At 46.0% G+C, this 17655-nt stretch overlaps 1 protein-coding gene across 2 annotated transcripts in view; it reads left to right on the forward strand.

The window, feature by feature from the left end:
* The window catches only part of Slco3a1 (solute carrier organic anion transporter family member 3A1), a 280546-nt gene that overhangs the window by 222675 nt on the left and 40216 nt on the right, over window positions 1–17655 (forward strand). For both annotated transcript variants that reach the window (XM_028776717.1, XM_028776716.1), the window contains exons 5-7: window positions 5372–5536; window positions 12431–12629; window positions 14517–14655. In XM_028776717.1, the coding sequence (XP_028632550.1) occupies window positions 5372–5536; window positions 12431–12629; window positions 14517–14655 (503 nt within the window). The remainder of the gene's footprint in view (window positions 1–5371; window positions 5537–12430; window positions 12630–14516; window positions 14656–17655) is intronic.

Here is a 17655-nt window from a genome sequence, read left to right on the forward strand (position 1 = left end):
CTCTCTCTCTCTCTCTCTCTCTCTCTCTCTCTCTCTCTCTCTCTCTCGGTTGTGTCTCAAGATGTGAGCTCTCTGCTACTGTCCCAGTACTGTGCCTTCCTGTCTACATTCCACATGGCCTCTTCTGTAATGGTCGTAGACTCAACTCTCTGAAATCGTAAGCCCCAAATAAACTTTTTCTCCTATTAGTTGTCTTAGCCATGGTATCTTAACATAGCAATAGAAGAGTAGCTAGGATGCCCAGGTTCAAAGGGAATTTTCATTATTGTTTGTCTGTGAAAGTGAAGCTGTTTTTCTGATTGGCAGGTCCAGCCTGCCTTTGTAATCTTCACAATAGAAACAGTAGCTCACAGAATCCAGGAAAGAGCAGCACGCTTGTCACACGCGCACGCTGTGACAGCTTTTGCTGCAGCTGGAGTTCCTGCTATAACTCTCTCATTGCAGGAGCACTCTCTGCGTCTGTTTCGTCACTTGTAGATGGAGGATTTCTTTTTTTTTAAGATTTATTTATTTATTATATATGAATATACTGTAGCTGTCTTCAGACACACCAGAAGAGGGCATCAGATCTCAATACAGATGGTTGTGAGCCACCATGTGGTTGCTGGGATTTGAACTCAGGACGTCTGGAAGTGCAGTCAGTGCTCTTAACCACTGAGCCATCTCTCCAGCCCGATGGAGGATTTCAATGGTTCCAAGATCTTGTTTTTTTGTGAGGGTTGAGTTATGAGTCTGTGAGTTGATAGTGAACCCTCAGGGTGGCATTTGGCACATAGACGATGTTCTGATGACAATAGTCCCCAAATCTACCTTTCCCCTCCCACAGTGAACAGCAATCCTCTGCCCCACAGGAATGTCTTCTGAGGGTTCACAATTTGCAGGCTGCTTTCCATGGAGCCAGCTCCCCTGTGCATTTTCCAGTCTTGTACCATCCTACTGGTGACAGCAGTGAGTTCCTAGAGAGAGCTGAAAAGGTCCCCCTACCCCTGTTGATAGAACTGAACGACTCAACCCCCTTCCACCCAGCTCCAGTACTAAGGCTAAATCAGTAAAGAGGATTAAATGGCTAGTGGGGGATACAGATGTTCCGTGGCCTGTAACAGCCGTATTTCACCAGTCTCTGTTTGTCTGGACTACTCCTTCCTTGAAAGGTTGGATTTTATGGTTTCACAATCTACTTGAAGCACTAAGACAGCCTTACAGTCAAGCTAATTAAGGCCTCATTTCCAAGCAGGGGTATTGAAGGTGGGCTGAACCTGTAAAAGTGGAGTCAGCTTTTGATAGCTACAAGTTATTGCAGTAAAATTGTGGGTGGGAGGAAGAATGTGGGAGGAAGCTGTCATTTCTGGAAGCCAATCGGGTTGGCTGCAAAGAGGAAAGGGTCATGCAAATAAGGTGTCCCAGTCCTTTCTTCAGTCCAACGATTCTTGAACTTAATGATTTTTAACATCTAATTCAAGGAGAAATTAGTCATTAGGCATTAAGACAAGCAGGAAGACTCCTGTCTTAACAAAGAGCCCTTCCTGCAGAATGGAATGAACTCCAGAATAATTAAAAGCTTGCAGGAGTGCAGAAATGTTCTATTAACTGAAGTCGCCTTCATGAAATGAGGGCCCTTCCCACCCCCCGAAACAGATCATGAAGACTATGATGAAGAGTTATGGTGCTACTGAGAGGTCTAAAGAGATGTGGCAGTTGACCCAGATCCTCATCAGTGTCAATCTGGAGGCAGATAAACTTGGCTGTCGGAGGCTCCAGGTGATGTGATCCAGGGAGAGCACAAAGCTTTTCATCCTTCTGGAGTCACACTCGGCAGAGACTCCATTCTAACTGAGGACATGAAATACACAGTGAGAGCATGCTACCTGGATTGTCCCAACCCTGCCCTGGGCTTCCAGAATTTAGATGCCATCATTCCAAAAGAACATCGTTGACTAAGTAGTTGTGTCTGCCACTACACAACAGCAGCCAGGGTTTTCCTGGTCACGCTCACCCGGTCCCAGTAGGTCCTGTGATGACATGGTGTGGTCCATACTGTTCTCTCTGTAGTGTGTGGCTATAACCTACCAGAACCTTGTAGTGGGTAAAGAATAGCCCCATGCTTGGCACACACGCTGTCTCAACTTTGCCTTGGCTCATCAACGATGATTGACCATGATGGATTCTTCACATCCAAGACACCTTTGGCTGTGAAGACCAGAGCACTCTCTGTGTATGTCTGTTGTGTTCATTTTCTGTATTTGTTAAGCTACATTTTTAAACACTGCAGAGTCAACAGTTCTCTGAGTATTTGTACTACACTTAAAAACAATATGGATTTAACAAAGGAAAGTTTCTTAACATTTAAACACAGATCTTAAAAGCAAACACTCCTAGGCATTTATTTGAAACGATACTTCTAAAAAGTCAGATTGCCATAAATGTTTAAAAGGCCGGTAAAGTATACAAACGGTGTGCCCGTAAAGACCAGGAAGCTCTAAGCACAGTGTACTGACATGAAGTGCGAGGCCCTGAAGCTGTTCGTTTGCCACCTTTGTTCATACCCTTTCTAAAGTTTTGGCTTTAATTTTGTGTGTGTGTGCTTTCAGTTAACCCTAAAGCTGCCTTTCCAAAGCTTCAGAAACACGTGTCAAGCAGCCAAGGCCACCATCTCTGGTTATTGTCTAAATCCCCTTGGACATCAGATCCATGGCTCTGTTCACAGTAATCCTGAGCTTCCAGTCCTCTGGTCCAGTCCAGTGCTGTAACTAAACCCTTAAATCCTCCTCCTCTCGGGAGAGTTTCACTTTGGAAACTTGATATCTTTCCCAGGGATGATAAATTTTAAGTTTTGTATAGCTGCCAGTCCCCGGCCTATTGTTCTGTCATTTTGATGCATGGAGCTTGTCTGTTAGCGTTATTAAAAACTTATGTGTCTCCTATTATTATTTTATTCTAATTAGATGGGCCATTTGGAGGTTTTGTCTCCTAGGAGATGCAATTGTGCCTGTGTAATTTAGCTCTCTTCTTTAGGACAGCTGGCTAATTCATCACCTTGGAGTGCAGGGTTAGGTTCTCAGCCCACCTGTTTATTTTATGTGGCCATAGGCACTTAGTGGGTTTTTCTAATACTTAATCTCTGTGTCTGATCTTTTCCATGTGCACAGAGAGAAACAAGTACACCCTGTCACTGTTCCTTGTTTTCGTCAGTAATATGAGTCTAGTAAAATAAGGTTCCCCCTTTTTGAGATAGGATCTTGTGTATCTCAGACTGGCCCCCAAATACATTATATAGCTGAGGATAATTTTAAACTCCTGATTCTCCTGCTGCTGCCTCCCAGGGTCTAGGATAACCAGCATGTGCCACACCTATTTTGGGCAGACTTAGAGACAAGGCTTTGTGCATGCTAGGCAAGCCACTCTCCCAACTGAGCCAGATTCCCAGCCAGCCCCATGTCTAATCACAAACACACCACTTGGACAGTGTTTGCAGTAACCCGAATTTCACTTCCATCTTTACTATTTATAGAAAATGATTTGTGATCTACATAAGACTTGTCTTCAAATTAATTGAAATCAGTTTACTTGTCTTAAGCCACGGCACTCGGTGAATCAGCTATATTCGGTTAATTATTTTGTAAATACCACTGGCTTCCATCTGTGTGAGATCTACATCCACAGACCTAACGCACCGCTGACTGAAACACAATCCACAGAAAACTGCATCTATACTGAAGAAGTACACATCTCTCTCTTGTCATGATCTCCTTACACAGTGCGCTCTAGCAACTACTTGGGTAGCATTTGCCTTGTTCTTGATGTAAGTAGCTTAGAGATGACGAAGGTACATGGGTGTGAGTTACAGACAAGTAGCGTACTGTTCAATATGATAGATGTGAGCATATATAGATTTTGGTGGCCAGCAGACGCACCAAACTAAGTAAAGGTGGAAGGACTGAGGAGATGGTTCAGTGGGTAAAATTATTTGCCATGTAATTATAGGAACCTGAGTTTCAATCCCCAGAATGTCCATAAAATCTGGATGAACAGGACAGGTGTCTAACTTCATGGAGATGGGAAGTAGAGACAGGATTCTCAGCAGCTCTGCAGGCCAACTAGCCTGCTGTATGTCGTAGGGAAACAGTGAGGAGATGACTGTCTCAAAATAAAAGGCAAAGACTGACACCCAAGGCTGTCCCCATACACATGCTTTGACATACATAAACCTGCATACCACACACACAGACACACACACAGACACACACACACACTAAATCAAGTAAAGGTGTCAATCCTGATGAGACAGGTCTGTTCTAGAACCATCCAGGATATATCACCACAGCATAACTGAGGAGAGCTAGTTGAGGACCACTTGGCGAGGATTCTAATATCTAGACTCCTAAGCATTGTCTTTATTTTCAAAGTACCAAATCTCCAATTTTTAAAAGCGTCAGTGTAAGAGGAAGTGTCTGTGGCTTATGAAACCATACTGTAAGGAAAATAGAACCCAATAAGCAAGATGAGAGCGTGCAACCTCCACACACTGTCGAGCCCTGACAAGATGTCACATGGTTCATAAGCTTCAGAGTGTCAAAAGCCAACTCTCCTGGATCCTTAAGAGCCTGTGGCTGTCTGGGAGCCTTTTCCAGGATGGTTGAATAATGAAGAAAGACCTCCTGGGAGGGAGGGAACCTGTGTGGTAAAAGTTTGAGAAATCCCAGACTCCTTATAAAAATCTAAGCTGATCCCACTACTTACTATGTGGGGTATGATTGAATCAAGGTTGATAACCCAGACCCCTTGGGATGCTCCAGCTCTGCAAGTGACAGCTGACCAGGGAGTGGAGGGAAGGACTTGATTTGCTCATACCTATTTTGTAAAGGACAAGAACCTCCTCTCCTTCTTGATACCAATGACATCAAACATATTCTTTCAGTATACATACAGAACATAATTCTAAATGTTGATCAAACGGTGGGCCTAAATATTTCCATGTACAAAATGCATAATATATATATTACAGTTGCCACTTTGGAAATCAAAATCCCAAAATGATTTCCTTTTGGAATAGAGTGAGGGATGAAAAGTTCCTGTAATTGCTTAAAAGATCTTTGACTTGAACCCCTGAAGTTATGGCATAGAAGCGAGATAGAACAGCCTGTTTTGGTAGAAAATGGCTTAATTTGTGGGATTTCTGTTGTGGTTTAGAAGCCAGAGTTTTCCGTTACAAATGACCTACAGAGTGTAGATTCTGGACTGAGCTCCCCAAGGATGCTCAGTGAGGTGTTGTTAAAGAAATGCTCCAGAATGCATCAAGGAGGGGTTTAAGGAGGTCTTAAAGTAGGCACTCAACATGCATGACCTTGACCTTGCTTTCTGTTCTTCCTCACAGTGATCCCCAAGGTCACCAAGCACCTGCTCTCAAACCCTGTGTTCACCTGTATTGTCCTGGCTGCTTGCATGGAGATTGCTGTGGTGGCCGGCTTCGCTGCCTTCCTGGGCAAGTACCTGGAACAGCAGTTTAACCTCACAACTTCCTCTGCCAACCAGCTGCTCGGTGAGTGGCTCTCATTGCCCTTCTGCTGCTCAAAAAAATGTGCAGGACTATGCTAAGTCAATAGCCATGGTATATGTGTATCCTTTCTACACAAGGAACTTCAGAGTGATATTTTTACAACTATTAAAAACATTCTATAGGGCCAGTGAGATGGCTCAGCAGGAAGAGCATCTGTTGCTACAGGCTGACAACCCACATTCAATACCCAGAACCCAGGGCTGGAAGAGAGAACCAACTCTAAAGGTTATCCTCTAAACACATGGGATGCACACAGGCAGAGTAATACTACTAAAATAAAAAAAAAAAAAGACCACATTATAAGAAAGAAGAAAGGTATATAATGTATATGTAGGAGGCATTGCAAGAGGCCAGGAAGTCACTTGCCTAACATGAATGAGACATTTCAAAGCATATATGATGGAAGAGAGCAATGGAAGTCCATCTTAAAAGATAAACAGATTTTTATTAGACAATGAGAATGCTCTTAGCAGCATAAAACCCACACAAATACAGAGCTTGGAAGATAGATCCATGTGCTGGAGAGATTGTTCAGTGGGTACAGCTTGCTGCATGAGTGTCATACCTTACCTTGATCCCAGGAACTCACATGAAGATGGAAGAAGGCAGCCAGCTCCACAAAGCTGTCCTTTGATCTCAAAATATACCAGATCACTCCCCCATACATACATATGCAATAATATTTTTAAAAATAAAGTTAAGAAGGCATGCCCATGCTGATGACCTTGCCCGTGGCAGGCATAACTAATGGATCACAGAATTGTCCCCAATCTGAAGCCAGGCTTTACAGTTCTTCTCACCAGGCGTCTACTTCTTCTAATCATTTGAAGTTGAGCTAAGAAAACTAACCTGCCCTCACAAGAAGCAGCATTGCTGAGGTGGGATGGACAGTATGCTCACAGAGTGTGTCTTACTGCTTTTCATGTGGGATGAATTGATTCTTCACTCTTCGAATGACCAACAGGGTGCATTAGTTGAGTTGATCATCTCAGAACTTGACTAGGAATAGTGAGAACGAAGCAGTTGAGGAGGATGGAAGAGTCTGCAGTGATGACTTCTGCTGTAAACTTGCTAGGAATGATACATAATTGATGATGTCCTGCCCTCCGTTGAGGGCTGAAGACGGGATCATGGTTCATAGGTATAGAATGTTAGAACACTGAAGATGAAAGTAGATGTCTAAGCAGTGAAATAGAAGGGAATTGCAGAAGAAAGGGAATCTGAGTGGACAGCCCTTGATAGAGAACTCAGCTATCCCTCTGAAAGGGCAGAGGAGGGCTGTGTGATTAAGGCTGCTGAGTGCAACATATGGCCAGGTGACAGAGAGGGCTCCCACCCCTAGACTTCATCTTCTTTGTCAAAGGGGAAGAATAGGAGGGTTTTCTTATCTTACCCTTTAACATCTCCTGAGGTGGGGCTGGAGAGACAGCCCTGCAATTAATAGCACGAGTGGTTCTTGCAGAGGACCTGGATTTGATGCCCACATAGTGGCTCATAGCCATCCATAGCTCTAGTTCTAAGGGATCCTGCACCCTCTTCTGACCTGCAGATGTCTGGAATACACAGGGTGGTGCATGCATATACATTCAGGCAAAGCATGCATACCTAAACTCAAAATCATAAATCTTTTTTGTTTGTTTGTTTGTTTGTTTTTCGAGACAAGGTTTCTCTGTGTAGCCCTGGCTGTCCTGGAACTCACTCTGTAGACCAGGCTGGCCTCGAACTCAGAAATCCGCCTGCCTCTGCCTCCCAAGTGCTGGGATTAAAGGCATGTGCCACCACCGCCCGGCCAAAATCATAAATCTTAAAAAAATTAGTTTGATTGGCAAAGCCCCTGATGCCTGTGTATGCATATGTGATCTTGGGTGCCCAGCACCTACTTAAAAGCCTGGGGAGGCAGGGCATATCCATAACCTCACGACTGAGGGAAGGAGAGACTGACAGATCCCCAGAGTTCACTAGGTAGCCAGTCTAAACAACTGGCAAATGCTTGGATTCAGTGAGCTACTGCATCTCAAAAAGTAAGATGAAGGGGCTGGAAAGATGGCTCCATGGTTAAGAGCGCTGGCTGCTCTTTGCGAGGTCCTAGGTTAAATTCCCAGTACCTACATGGTAGCTCACAGCTGCCAATAAGTCAATGTTGAGGGGATTCAGCGCTCTCTTCTGGCCTGTGGGCATCAGGCATACATATGGTACATAGGCATACATTCAGGAAGTGGCCATAAAAGCAAAGGACGCTAACCAGCATGGGTGATGAGGGACATGCACATTGAAACCTAAAGGGGGCGCTGTGATGCACTGAGCAGATGAGAGTGCTGAGTGCTGGGAAGGGTGAGGAACAACTGGAACCCACACTGCAGTGGGAATGCACAGAGGAGCCTCTGCTTCGGGCAGTTTTTGCAGCACCCATTAAAGCTCAGCATATGCCTGTGCTATGATCCATCAGTTCTGCTTCTGGGCACTTATCCAACAGAATCGAGTGTTTAGGTCCACTCATTTACATATACATATATAACAACATTCAGAGCAGCTCTATGCATAATTATCTCAAACTGGAACTAACCCAAATGTCTGTCTACAGCAGAATGGGTAAATAAACTATAGACTGTTCATTCTATACCATGCAGCTAGGGAAAGGACGAAGTCTCACACAGGCTTCCATAGGAATATATATGAGTTGAAAGATGTCACACACAAAGAGAATGTATTTATGGGACAAAAAAAAAAAGGATGAATTGCCAATTAAAGTAAAAGAAGCCAGAACCACAGTGGTCCTTGAAGGTTACAACTACAGAGGGGTACCCTGGAGCCTCCTAGGTGGCTGCAAGTGCACATGTGTGTGTACATGCGTGTATTTATGTATGCATTCATGTGTAGACATGTGCAGTGTGTGTGCACGTGTGTTATGTACATGTGTATACAGGTCCACATTCACACATGCTCATGTGGAGGCCAGGGGTCAACAGCAGGTGTCTTCTTCAGTCCCTCTTCATCTTAGTTTTTGATGCAAAGTCTTTTTCACACTGAACCAGCTGGCCAGTGTGCTGCTGGCCTCAGCCTGTCTCCCTACAACTCAGAGCTGGGATTCCAGATGTGTGCTCTTATTCCTGGCTCTTATGAAAGTGCCAAGGATCAAGCACTCCCAAGCCCCAAAGTATCTGGAATTGGTCTAAGCTTGACCTGAGTGCTGGTTATGGAGGTGTCACCACACCCAATTTTCCAAATTGGAAAGTTCACCAACGTGGTCTTTGTGTGTTTCACAGGATAGAACATAATAGTTTAAAAAGAATTTAAACCCTGATCATCATGGCAACATACCACAGTTTTCTCTCCCTAGAAACTGCTGGGGAATGCAGGCTTCCCCCACCCCTGACTAATCATTCTTACCATCCACTTTTTGGTAAGTCTTAGTAAATGCAATCAGCTTTTCAATGCCTGCAGGACAGAGGAGAAAACCATCTGCCCCTGTAATATAAGCTATAGTTTTTGTTGTCTCAAGAATCTGGGGGTTAGACCTCCAGCACCCCAGGGTTTATCTCTTAACTCCTGGCTTCTCTGCCAATGCTTCTTCCATTTTGATTGTTTTTGCACAGTTGCATCTCCAGGACTAAGTTCTATTTTAGAAGAAATGCCTAAGTTTTCTATCGACAGACAAATCAATAGTCTGCGGGACAGAAGGTCAGAAAAACAGTTCTACTGCCTAGTGTCTGTTTCCCAGTGATTCCTGCATGTTGGAGTGCTTAACAAGGTAGAAAGAAAAAGGGGTGGGGCTTCCTCATATCCTCCAAGCAGGATTGCATCAGGCATTCCCTGTCCCTGTGTCTACCCGGTAGTGTGGATCCAGTCAATGTGTACTGGGAAGAGCACACTGCAGGAGAAGCTGGCAGGCTACACTAGGGGAGGCTGATATAGGGAGATGCTCTCAGAATAGCTCCTGAACTCTCAGAAGATGGTGTGCATGCACTTATCCCAATCTATGCATTCAAGGCTACAGGCCACCCACAAAGTCTTCAGCAGATGGGTCAGAGTTCAGAGAAGAGCAGTGTAGACAGTCCAGGAGCTGATGACATTGATTTATGAGTACAGATTAAAAAGGCTTAGTCTGCATAAGTTAATCTAATGAGGACGAAGTTTTGGTCCTGGGAAGTCCTGACAATAGCCACGGGTGTTAAGGACATGTACACACATGAGGGAAGAGAAGAGAGGAAAGCTAATAGTGACTGGGAGAAAAGGTGCTGAAATCCTGTTGTTGCCATGGTTACCATCATCACCAGGTGACACCCCCACTGTCTCAACTAGAAAATGAAACAAAGCACAGGGTGCTCTCTGGGAGTGAGCATGTTGCCACCAAGGCTTATTCAGATAAGAACAGATCCCATGTGCTTACAGATTCATTCATTCTCAAAGGGGTAGCTGAATGCCCTCCAGTGCTATATTAGGCCCTGGGGATTGGCCTGGGCTGAATGGGACCTGAAGGGTACTCCCTCCTTCTGGAAACTTCATGCTGATAGAGGATGAGAGCAAGAAACAGGATGGGTAAAAATAAACACGGCAGCTTTGGATGGCAAGGAGAGCCATGGAAACAGGAATCCTGATGGGGGATAACAGGAGACTATGACTGAGCCCCGAGCTCCTCAAGTTTAGCTGGATAGCCTATCATGGGCATCCCTGTCTCTTCCTCCCAAGTGTGTGATTATAGTTGAGCCACCACCTGCCCAGGTTTACCTGGCTTCTGAGATCTCAACCCTGGACCTCTCATTTGTGTTTTATCCACTGATCCATCTCTCCTGATCTTAAGTCCCCTTCCCATGTCACCAGAGGAGTGGGCACTGATGAAGCCTCTTGGAAAGGGGGAAGACAAGCCAAGGAAAAATGGACAAGAGTATCCTAGGAATAGAACCAATGCATATGCAAAAGCTGTGGCACCCTGGGCACCTAGACTCATCTAGGGAGAGAAAGTAGGAAAGGGGGTGTTGGGATGGCCAATGATATTGGGCTGAGGATGGAAGCACACAGAACAAGGTCATGATCTCCATATTCATACTAAAGGCTGGAAAACTAAGCCCAGATGTCTGAAGCAGCCAGTGACACACGGGTCCTGGTCTGTTTTAAGCATGGCCAGGGTAGTGTCTTGGCGAGCTAAGCCTTTCTGATTATATTTTCTTACCCTAATATGAAAATTTAATTTGCATTCCCTCAGCACTTACCAGCTGGTTGATGTAGTCGGTTGACCTGGGGGTCGGTTGATTGGCAGGGAGGAGGCTGTGTAGACTGGAAAATTAGCCATGCATAATCTACAGGACAGATAAATGACACTCAGTTATTTAAAGACGGGCAGTAGATGAAATGAATCAAAACAGAGCCACAGCAAACAGGAGATTGGAACAGCAGGGTCTTTTGGTTCTCCGACAATGCCCTGGGTCTTTGGGAATCCTAGGAACAGGCTTCAGACCTGCCGCCTTGAAAATAGCTCTGTGTATAAGAGAGAGATTGTATACTCACCAATTATTCACCAAGGGCTGCGGAACGTAGTGATTTGATTGACACTGCTTCCTGAGCCATACTAGACTTGGCTAAACGGTGTCCTCCACAAATTTGCGAGCCCTTCGACCTTTGGGTTAAACCATCCTGGAGCTTATCAAGGAACTTTCTTGCCTCGTGAGAAAAGGAAAATTCTCAGTCTGTGTGTGTGTGTGTGTGTGTGTGTGTGTGTGTTATGGTGTATGTGTGCACGCATGTGCGTGTAAGTTTGTAGACGTCTGCAAGTGTGTCTGTGTTGCATGCATGTATGTGTGTTCACACGTCTAAATTTGTATATGTTTTCAAGTGTGTGAATAGGGGGTGAATCCATGTGTGTTCATATGTATAAGTGTGTGTCTGCCGCTGACGTGTGTGGTCACATGTGTGTAAGCATCATGTTGATGTCCATGTCCTCCTCAGTTACTCAGCACTTCATCTTTGAGGCAGAGTCTCTTGCTGAGTTTGGAGCTTTGCCAGTTTTTACTAGTCTATCTAAATGGCTTGTCCCCAGGATCCCATCTCTGCCTCCTGAGTGCTGAGGTTACAGGTGGGCCACCGGTGGCATTCCTGTGGGGTCTGGGGACCTGGACTCCAGCCACCATGCTTGTTTCTTTAACTATTGAACCATCTCCTCCACCAATAACTCTTAAGTCCCCTGACAGGCCACTTCGGAAATGCACAGAGATAGTCAAGTATCAGGGTGCTTAAAGACCTGAATTCCACAGCCAGAACCCAAAGAAAACAAACAAACAAACAAACAAAAAGCCAAGGATAGGTGGTGTCTCAAATATAGGTGCCTGAGAAATGTCACCCAAGGATATCCTCTGGCTTCTACATAATGCAGGCACATATATGTGCACATATATACAAACATTCACACACAATACACACACACACACACACACACACACACACGGGATATGCCTTGAATCTTAATACTTGGATAGCTGAAGTAGAAGGATTGCCAAGTATTTCAGGCTAGCCTGGTCTACAACATAACACCCAAAAGGAAGGGGTGGGGGAGGCAAAGAAAGAAATCCTAATGCGAAGACCATATCACTCCCTAGTATTTAATCTCCTGGATTTCACCCTGCGGTCCCCTGCTTTCTGGATTCATCTCTTGGTTGGCCTCACATTAGCTGTGTACATGCATCCTCTTAGATGGCACTTAGTGTGGTATGCCAGCTGTGTACACTTTGGCTCACAATAACTGTCTCCCTTTGTTATCTGAGAGTTCTCTGGGAACAGAAATAAGACCCTCCATGAAGACTTTAGAGTCCCATGAAGACACAGGGCCCACTGATATCCACCAGCCCCCTCTTCTGCTATTCACACTCCACTGCTCTGCTTCCTCAGGGATGACGGCGATCCCCTGTGCCTGCCTGGGCATCTTTCTGGGTGGCCTTTTGGTGAAGAAGCTGAGCCTGTCTGCTCTGGGGGCCATTCGGATGGCCATGCTGGTCAACCTGGTGTCCACAGCCTGCTATGTCTCCTTCCTCTTCCTGGGCTGTGACACAGGCCCTGTGGCTGGGGTCACTGTTCCCTATGGAAACAAGTAAGTACCTAAAGTTTTAACTTGACTCTGCCCAGGCAACCCTGGGCCACCTTCACTGTGGGTTCATAGAGAAATCTCAGCCCTGCCCAGGTCTACCTGGGCTCTCCACCACAGGATAATAGAGCCAACTTGGTCTCTAGTGATTCAGAGCAGAGGAACCCAGAGGCCTTAGCTTCTTATTTGCTGTTGGAAGACTCAGCCTATCCTCTGGATGTTGAGCTGTTCTCCTCCTCAGCAAGACAACCCAGAGTACAGAGCAGTCATTCATTCTCCAGTCCGCTTGCTCTTTCTGACATTTGACTTCAGGAATGATGTGAATAAAAATGATGAGAATAAAAATAAACCCTATTTCAAAATTCTGCTCAAAATAAAAGACAGGATCAATTTCAATAATCCCTTCATGAGTCAGAAGCTCCGATCCAGCTCCCATGGTCATTACCAGGTCAGGCCCATGGTGAGCGTGTTTAAGTGATAGGGAAAGAGAGGGATAAAAACAAGTTGGGAGGGAAGGCAGGAGGAGCAGGAACCAGCCTGTTGCTCCGGGATCTCTTGTCTTATGCCCTGGTTATTATCCTGGGACTATGGAACAGAGTCTCTATACTGATTGCTGTTCAAATAGATTAGAGGACTATATTATCTCTATGTCCACTGTCTCCTTTCCTTACGGGACTCTGAGACTACCCTGAGCTGAAGAGTGTAGCCCAGAACATGCTGCATCATGGCTGCTCTGCAGGTTACACAGCCAGACTCCTCTTCCAGGCAGACCACTGGGCTGCAAGGAAGCCTGGAAATGATGCAGAACTGGGCTCCTCCGCCATCTATTGAGCGTGAGCCAGACCCCTTTCACGGCTCTCCACCCTCCAGGCAGCCCCCAGCTCCTCCCACACAGAGTACCCTCCAACTTGAACTTGGCTGTGAACAGCAGACCTCACGGAGGACTGCTCAACTTGCAAGCAGTAGACTGCGGTGATTAGACATGCACACAGGGTCCCTCCTACTGCCATGACATCATGCTGTAAAGGAGAAAAATAAATAAATAAGTAAAGTTCAAGGCCGACGGTCACACTGCCCAGCTCGAGCCCCTCCTCAACTCTCAGGCACTACATTCGTCTGGACAAAGGAGTCGCCTGGCTCAGCCTTGATTTCCCCTTTGATAATGTTTGTGTGGTTGTACTGAGGACAAGCAAAATAATAACGTAGAATTCCTGCAACAGAGCATGACGAAAGCAACCAGATGTCCCCATGTTACCTGCGTTATCAGGAAGTACTCTGAGCCGTAGGACAGAGCCGGAAATGAGGGGGCTGGTCACTTCCTTCTTCTGGGGCTGCAGACTGGGCTCCCCCATGTGTCTCCTCCCAGTTTGTGCGCTCTTGGTAGCTGCATCTTTGTAATGCAAGAGGCAAGCACAAAGCACCCTAGCATTCACTATATGTCTCTGGATATTGAAGCAATCAGAGGCATATAGCCAGGCTGGGCATCCTGTATGCAGGAAAGGAAGAAGCAAACAGAAGGGATGGGGTGTCCAGCAGCACAGGAATAGTTGCAGGTAAGGGGAAATGAATGACCCTAAGCTGAGCCCCAGCTGCCTTCTGCTCAAAGGGCGCATGGTCACAAGAGGCAACAAGAACCTTCCTCCTTGCCTTGGGAGGTGCCCAGATGCCATATAGCCAGCTACCCAACCCAGTACTGTTTCAAAGGCTACAGACTGGGCTTTCAGCAGGGGCCCTGGACAGGCATTTGCAGGTCAGCCAGGAATAAGATGGAGGGAATGGAAGAGTCGAGCTAGGTAAGCACACTGAACAAGGGCACCACGAAGCCCATCACGGCAGGGTTGTCACCAGTGTTAGCCCAGCTTCTAATGAGTCCCCTTGACCCTTCTTTTCCAGCTCAGCACGTGGCTCGGCTCTTGACCCCTACTCTCCGTGCAACAACAACTGTGAATGCCAGACGGATTCCTTCACGCCAGTGTGCGGGGCCGATGGCATCACCTACCTGTCAGCCTGCTTCGCTGGATGCAATAGCACGGTAATTGAAAACCTTGGGATGCAGGGGAGAGGGCAGGCTCCAGGCAGCCAGAGCTGCTCTCGGGCCTGTCAAGAGCCAGAGTGGGCAATACCATTTTGTTTTGGTTTGGTTTTTGCCTTGCTGCCGCCATTCGTTTGCCCTGATCCATCAGGAAGACGTCAGAACAAGGCAGTTCCTTAGGCCTTTGCTGAGTCAAGTGGGCCTCTAAGACACTTGATGGAGCAACTGAAAGTAAAAATCAAAGGGGACTATGCATATGCAGCCGGGAAGGTGGCTGTGGCATGAGATACTCACAAAAGGTGGCAGGGAGTAAGGCTGTGTATAGCAGTGAGCTGCCTACCTTGGAATTCTTTAGAATTGGAAAGGCTGGGTTAAAGCCAGAGGCTGACTATAGCTCAGCATCATCCCTTCCCAGGTCCCTTTGCCTCTTTCTTCCCAATTAAGTGTCTCTCACCCACTTCTTTCTTCCCAGAGTATTTTTTTAGTTTGTTTTTGTTTTGTTTTTCTCCTCCTCAACATGAATTTTTAATATGGCCACCAGTTTGCCATCTTCCCGTTCTCTGTGTGAACATCTGGTGCCAAGTGACCCCTGGTGCAGCCTGGTTTCTCCCAGCTTGCAAGACACCTCTGCACCTTTTCTTTGTGTCACACTGCCATTGTGGCTGTGCAGGCTGTCCTTCTCCTGTTTAGACCTGTGCTAGCCTTCTAGGACAACCCTCCTCTACTGTCACCCACACTACAGCCAGAAGGATTTCTCTGACACTACAGATGACCAGCTCACATGCCCTCCTGTAGGGTGCTAAGCCTGGTCCATGTCCATCCTCAACTCTCATCTCCAGCCTTCTTCTCTAAGTGGCTGTTCAGTCTTCTCTCTGCAGTTTTCTTCCTGCACTTCTCTCTTCAGTTGGACAACTCTTATTGACCCCTCAATACACTATCCCCGATGCCCACTACTCTTAAATGATCCCTTATTCCTCCCCTCGGAGTTCTTGACTTTGAGTCTTCGGGTACCTGTTCCTTCCTGGATGTATTTGTCTCTTTCATGGTAGCAATCTTCTGGAAGTGTCTGTCTTTGATCTTTGGGTTTCTTCAACTAGGGATACTACTGCCCCAGACGTACTCCATAATTTCTCAAACAATGCACAGATGGGAAGGAAAAGATGACAGCCATGGGGGCTGTTTCCAGGGAAGTAATTCAGTCATTTATTTCCTCCTGGTCCTGCCTCCTGCATCTTAAAGAGCAGCAATTCCCTGAAAGGAAAAAAATGAATCATTTGTTTTCATTTTCAAAGATTTCATTTTTGCTTGCTTTTAAGATTTAGATTCCTGGCCAGTTATTAACATTTTCTATAAAGGAAATAAATCACCGCAGATTGGGGGCTGGGAGGACCCGATTTCATAAACTAGATGATAAAGCAATTTCTTTATGTGAGGAGAAGTAAATATTAAAAGGGGGTTGGGACCTGGAGACTGGTTCAAATAAAAACACAAGCTATTATTTCTCATAAGGACAACTTCATTGACATTTTAATATCCAGAGAGTTCTGTTAAACAGTCCGTTTCAGCCATTGTCCTGTGATGAAGCCATGTCCTGAGACCCAAGAGGCCTTTGCTCTAGGGGCACTGACCCAAACCTGCAGCATCTGCATTTTCTCTGCTCTTGCACAGATAGGAGGTCTGTTGAGTCGCAGTCCCTCCAAGACCATTTGTTCACTTGCAGCTGCTGGAGCTGAAGAGCTAGAGGATCTCACTCTAAGAGAGAAGGCTAGGACTGATGTTGGGACATGATGTTCATTCCCTGGACACCTGCTCTCCATTCTAACTCAGAGCCGCACCTTGCCTACTGGGGTAGTCATGGGGTCCTACTCTTTTCCCTCTGAGGCAATCAGCTAGGTGGCCCTGGCTACTTCCAGCTGCCATAGGAAAGTCTTGGAGATAAGAGTCCTGTTTATAATAAACAGGACCCTTGTAGTAGTTAAGCCAAAAAAAAAAAATCCTCCAACAACAACAACAAACAAATGAAACAACAACAACAACTTCTGCTGCAGACTTTACAAGAACTCCAGGCTGAGATACTGTGTCAGGCCAGGTAATGGGTCCTCTCTGCTTCATTTCTGGCCTGTGAGAGCTTGGCCTGGAGTCAAAAGAAACCTTGGGATAACATCCAAAAAGAGCCAAAGGCAATTTGAGTCTTTAGACTCTCTGCAGCAGTATTTTGAAGGAATGTCAAACAAAGGCTTACATTCCTAGTATAGGATTCCCTTCCCCCTCCCATCCCCTTTCCCTCTTTTTAGCTTTGTTTCCTTCTGGTCCCTAGGTACTCTTGTCCACATGAAGGGCCCCCTTCCCTCTCCCATTTTCCGAGACTTCTTTCTCTGACTTTAAGTGGACACAGCCCTTTCCCGTGAGTCTCCTGGGCTCTTCTGCCCTGTCTGTATCTCTGCGTGCACTCTTCCATAGGACTCTTGTGTCAGCTCATAAAGATCACACCGTAGAGGGTGTTAGAATTCTGAGACTCTCTGACCCAAACCCAGAATCTTTCTTTGCACTCTGCCACTCTCTTTCAGCATGCTCCCCGTTTTTCTACATGAAACTGTCATCCTTCATGCACACTACCTGCATGTAATATGTTGAGCCTTCACGTCTGCCGTAGCTGCCTGTCCAGCCTCAATCTCTCTCATCCCAGTCTCCTAACCAACCACTTGTTAAGTGAAACTGTCCCAACAGCAAAGCTCTCCTGGAGATTTGCATGTGCCATTCCTTTTATATAGAATAGTCTCCCTGTGTATGTGAGTCCTGTCTTGTCTACCCACTAGGGCTCTCTTTACCCATTCCCTGCTCCTACAGAGCTGTTGACTACCTCAGCACTATTTCAAAACAATGTTCATGTCCTTCCAATTCCACCTCTCCTGTTCTCTCCTGGCAAGAGTCAGCCCATCTCTTCCAATGTCTCATTTACTTAGGCAGCTCTATCCCTCACCAGAGACAGAGATGAGGCTA

This window comes from Grammomys surdaster, unplaced genomic scaffold, assembly GCF_004785775.1.
Source record: "Grammomys surdaster isolate TR1022 unplaced genomic scaffold, NIH_TR_1.0 271, whole genome shotgun sequence".
NCBI lineage: Eukaryota > Metazoa > Chordata > Mammalia > Rodentia > Muridae > Grammomys > Grammomys surdaster.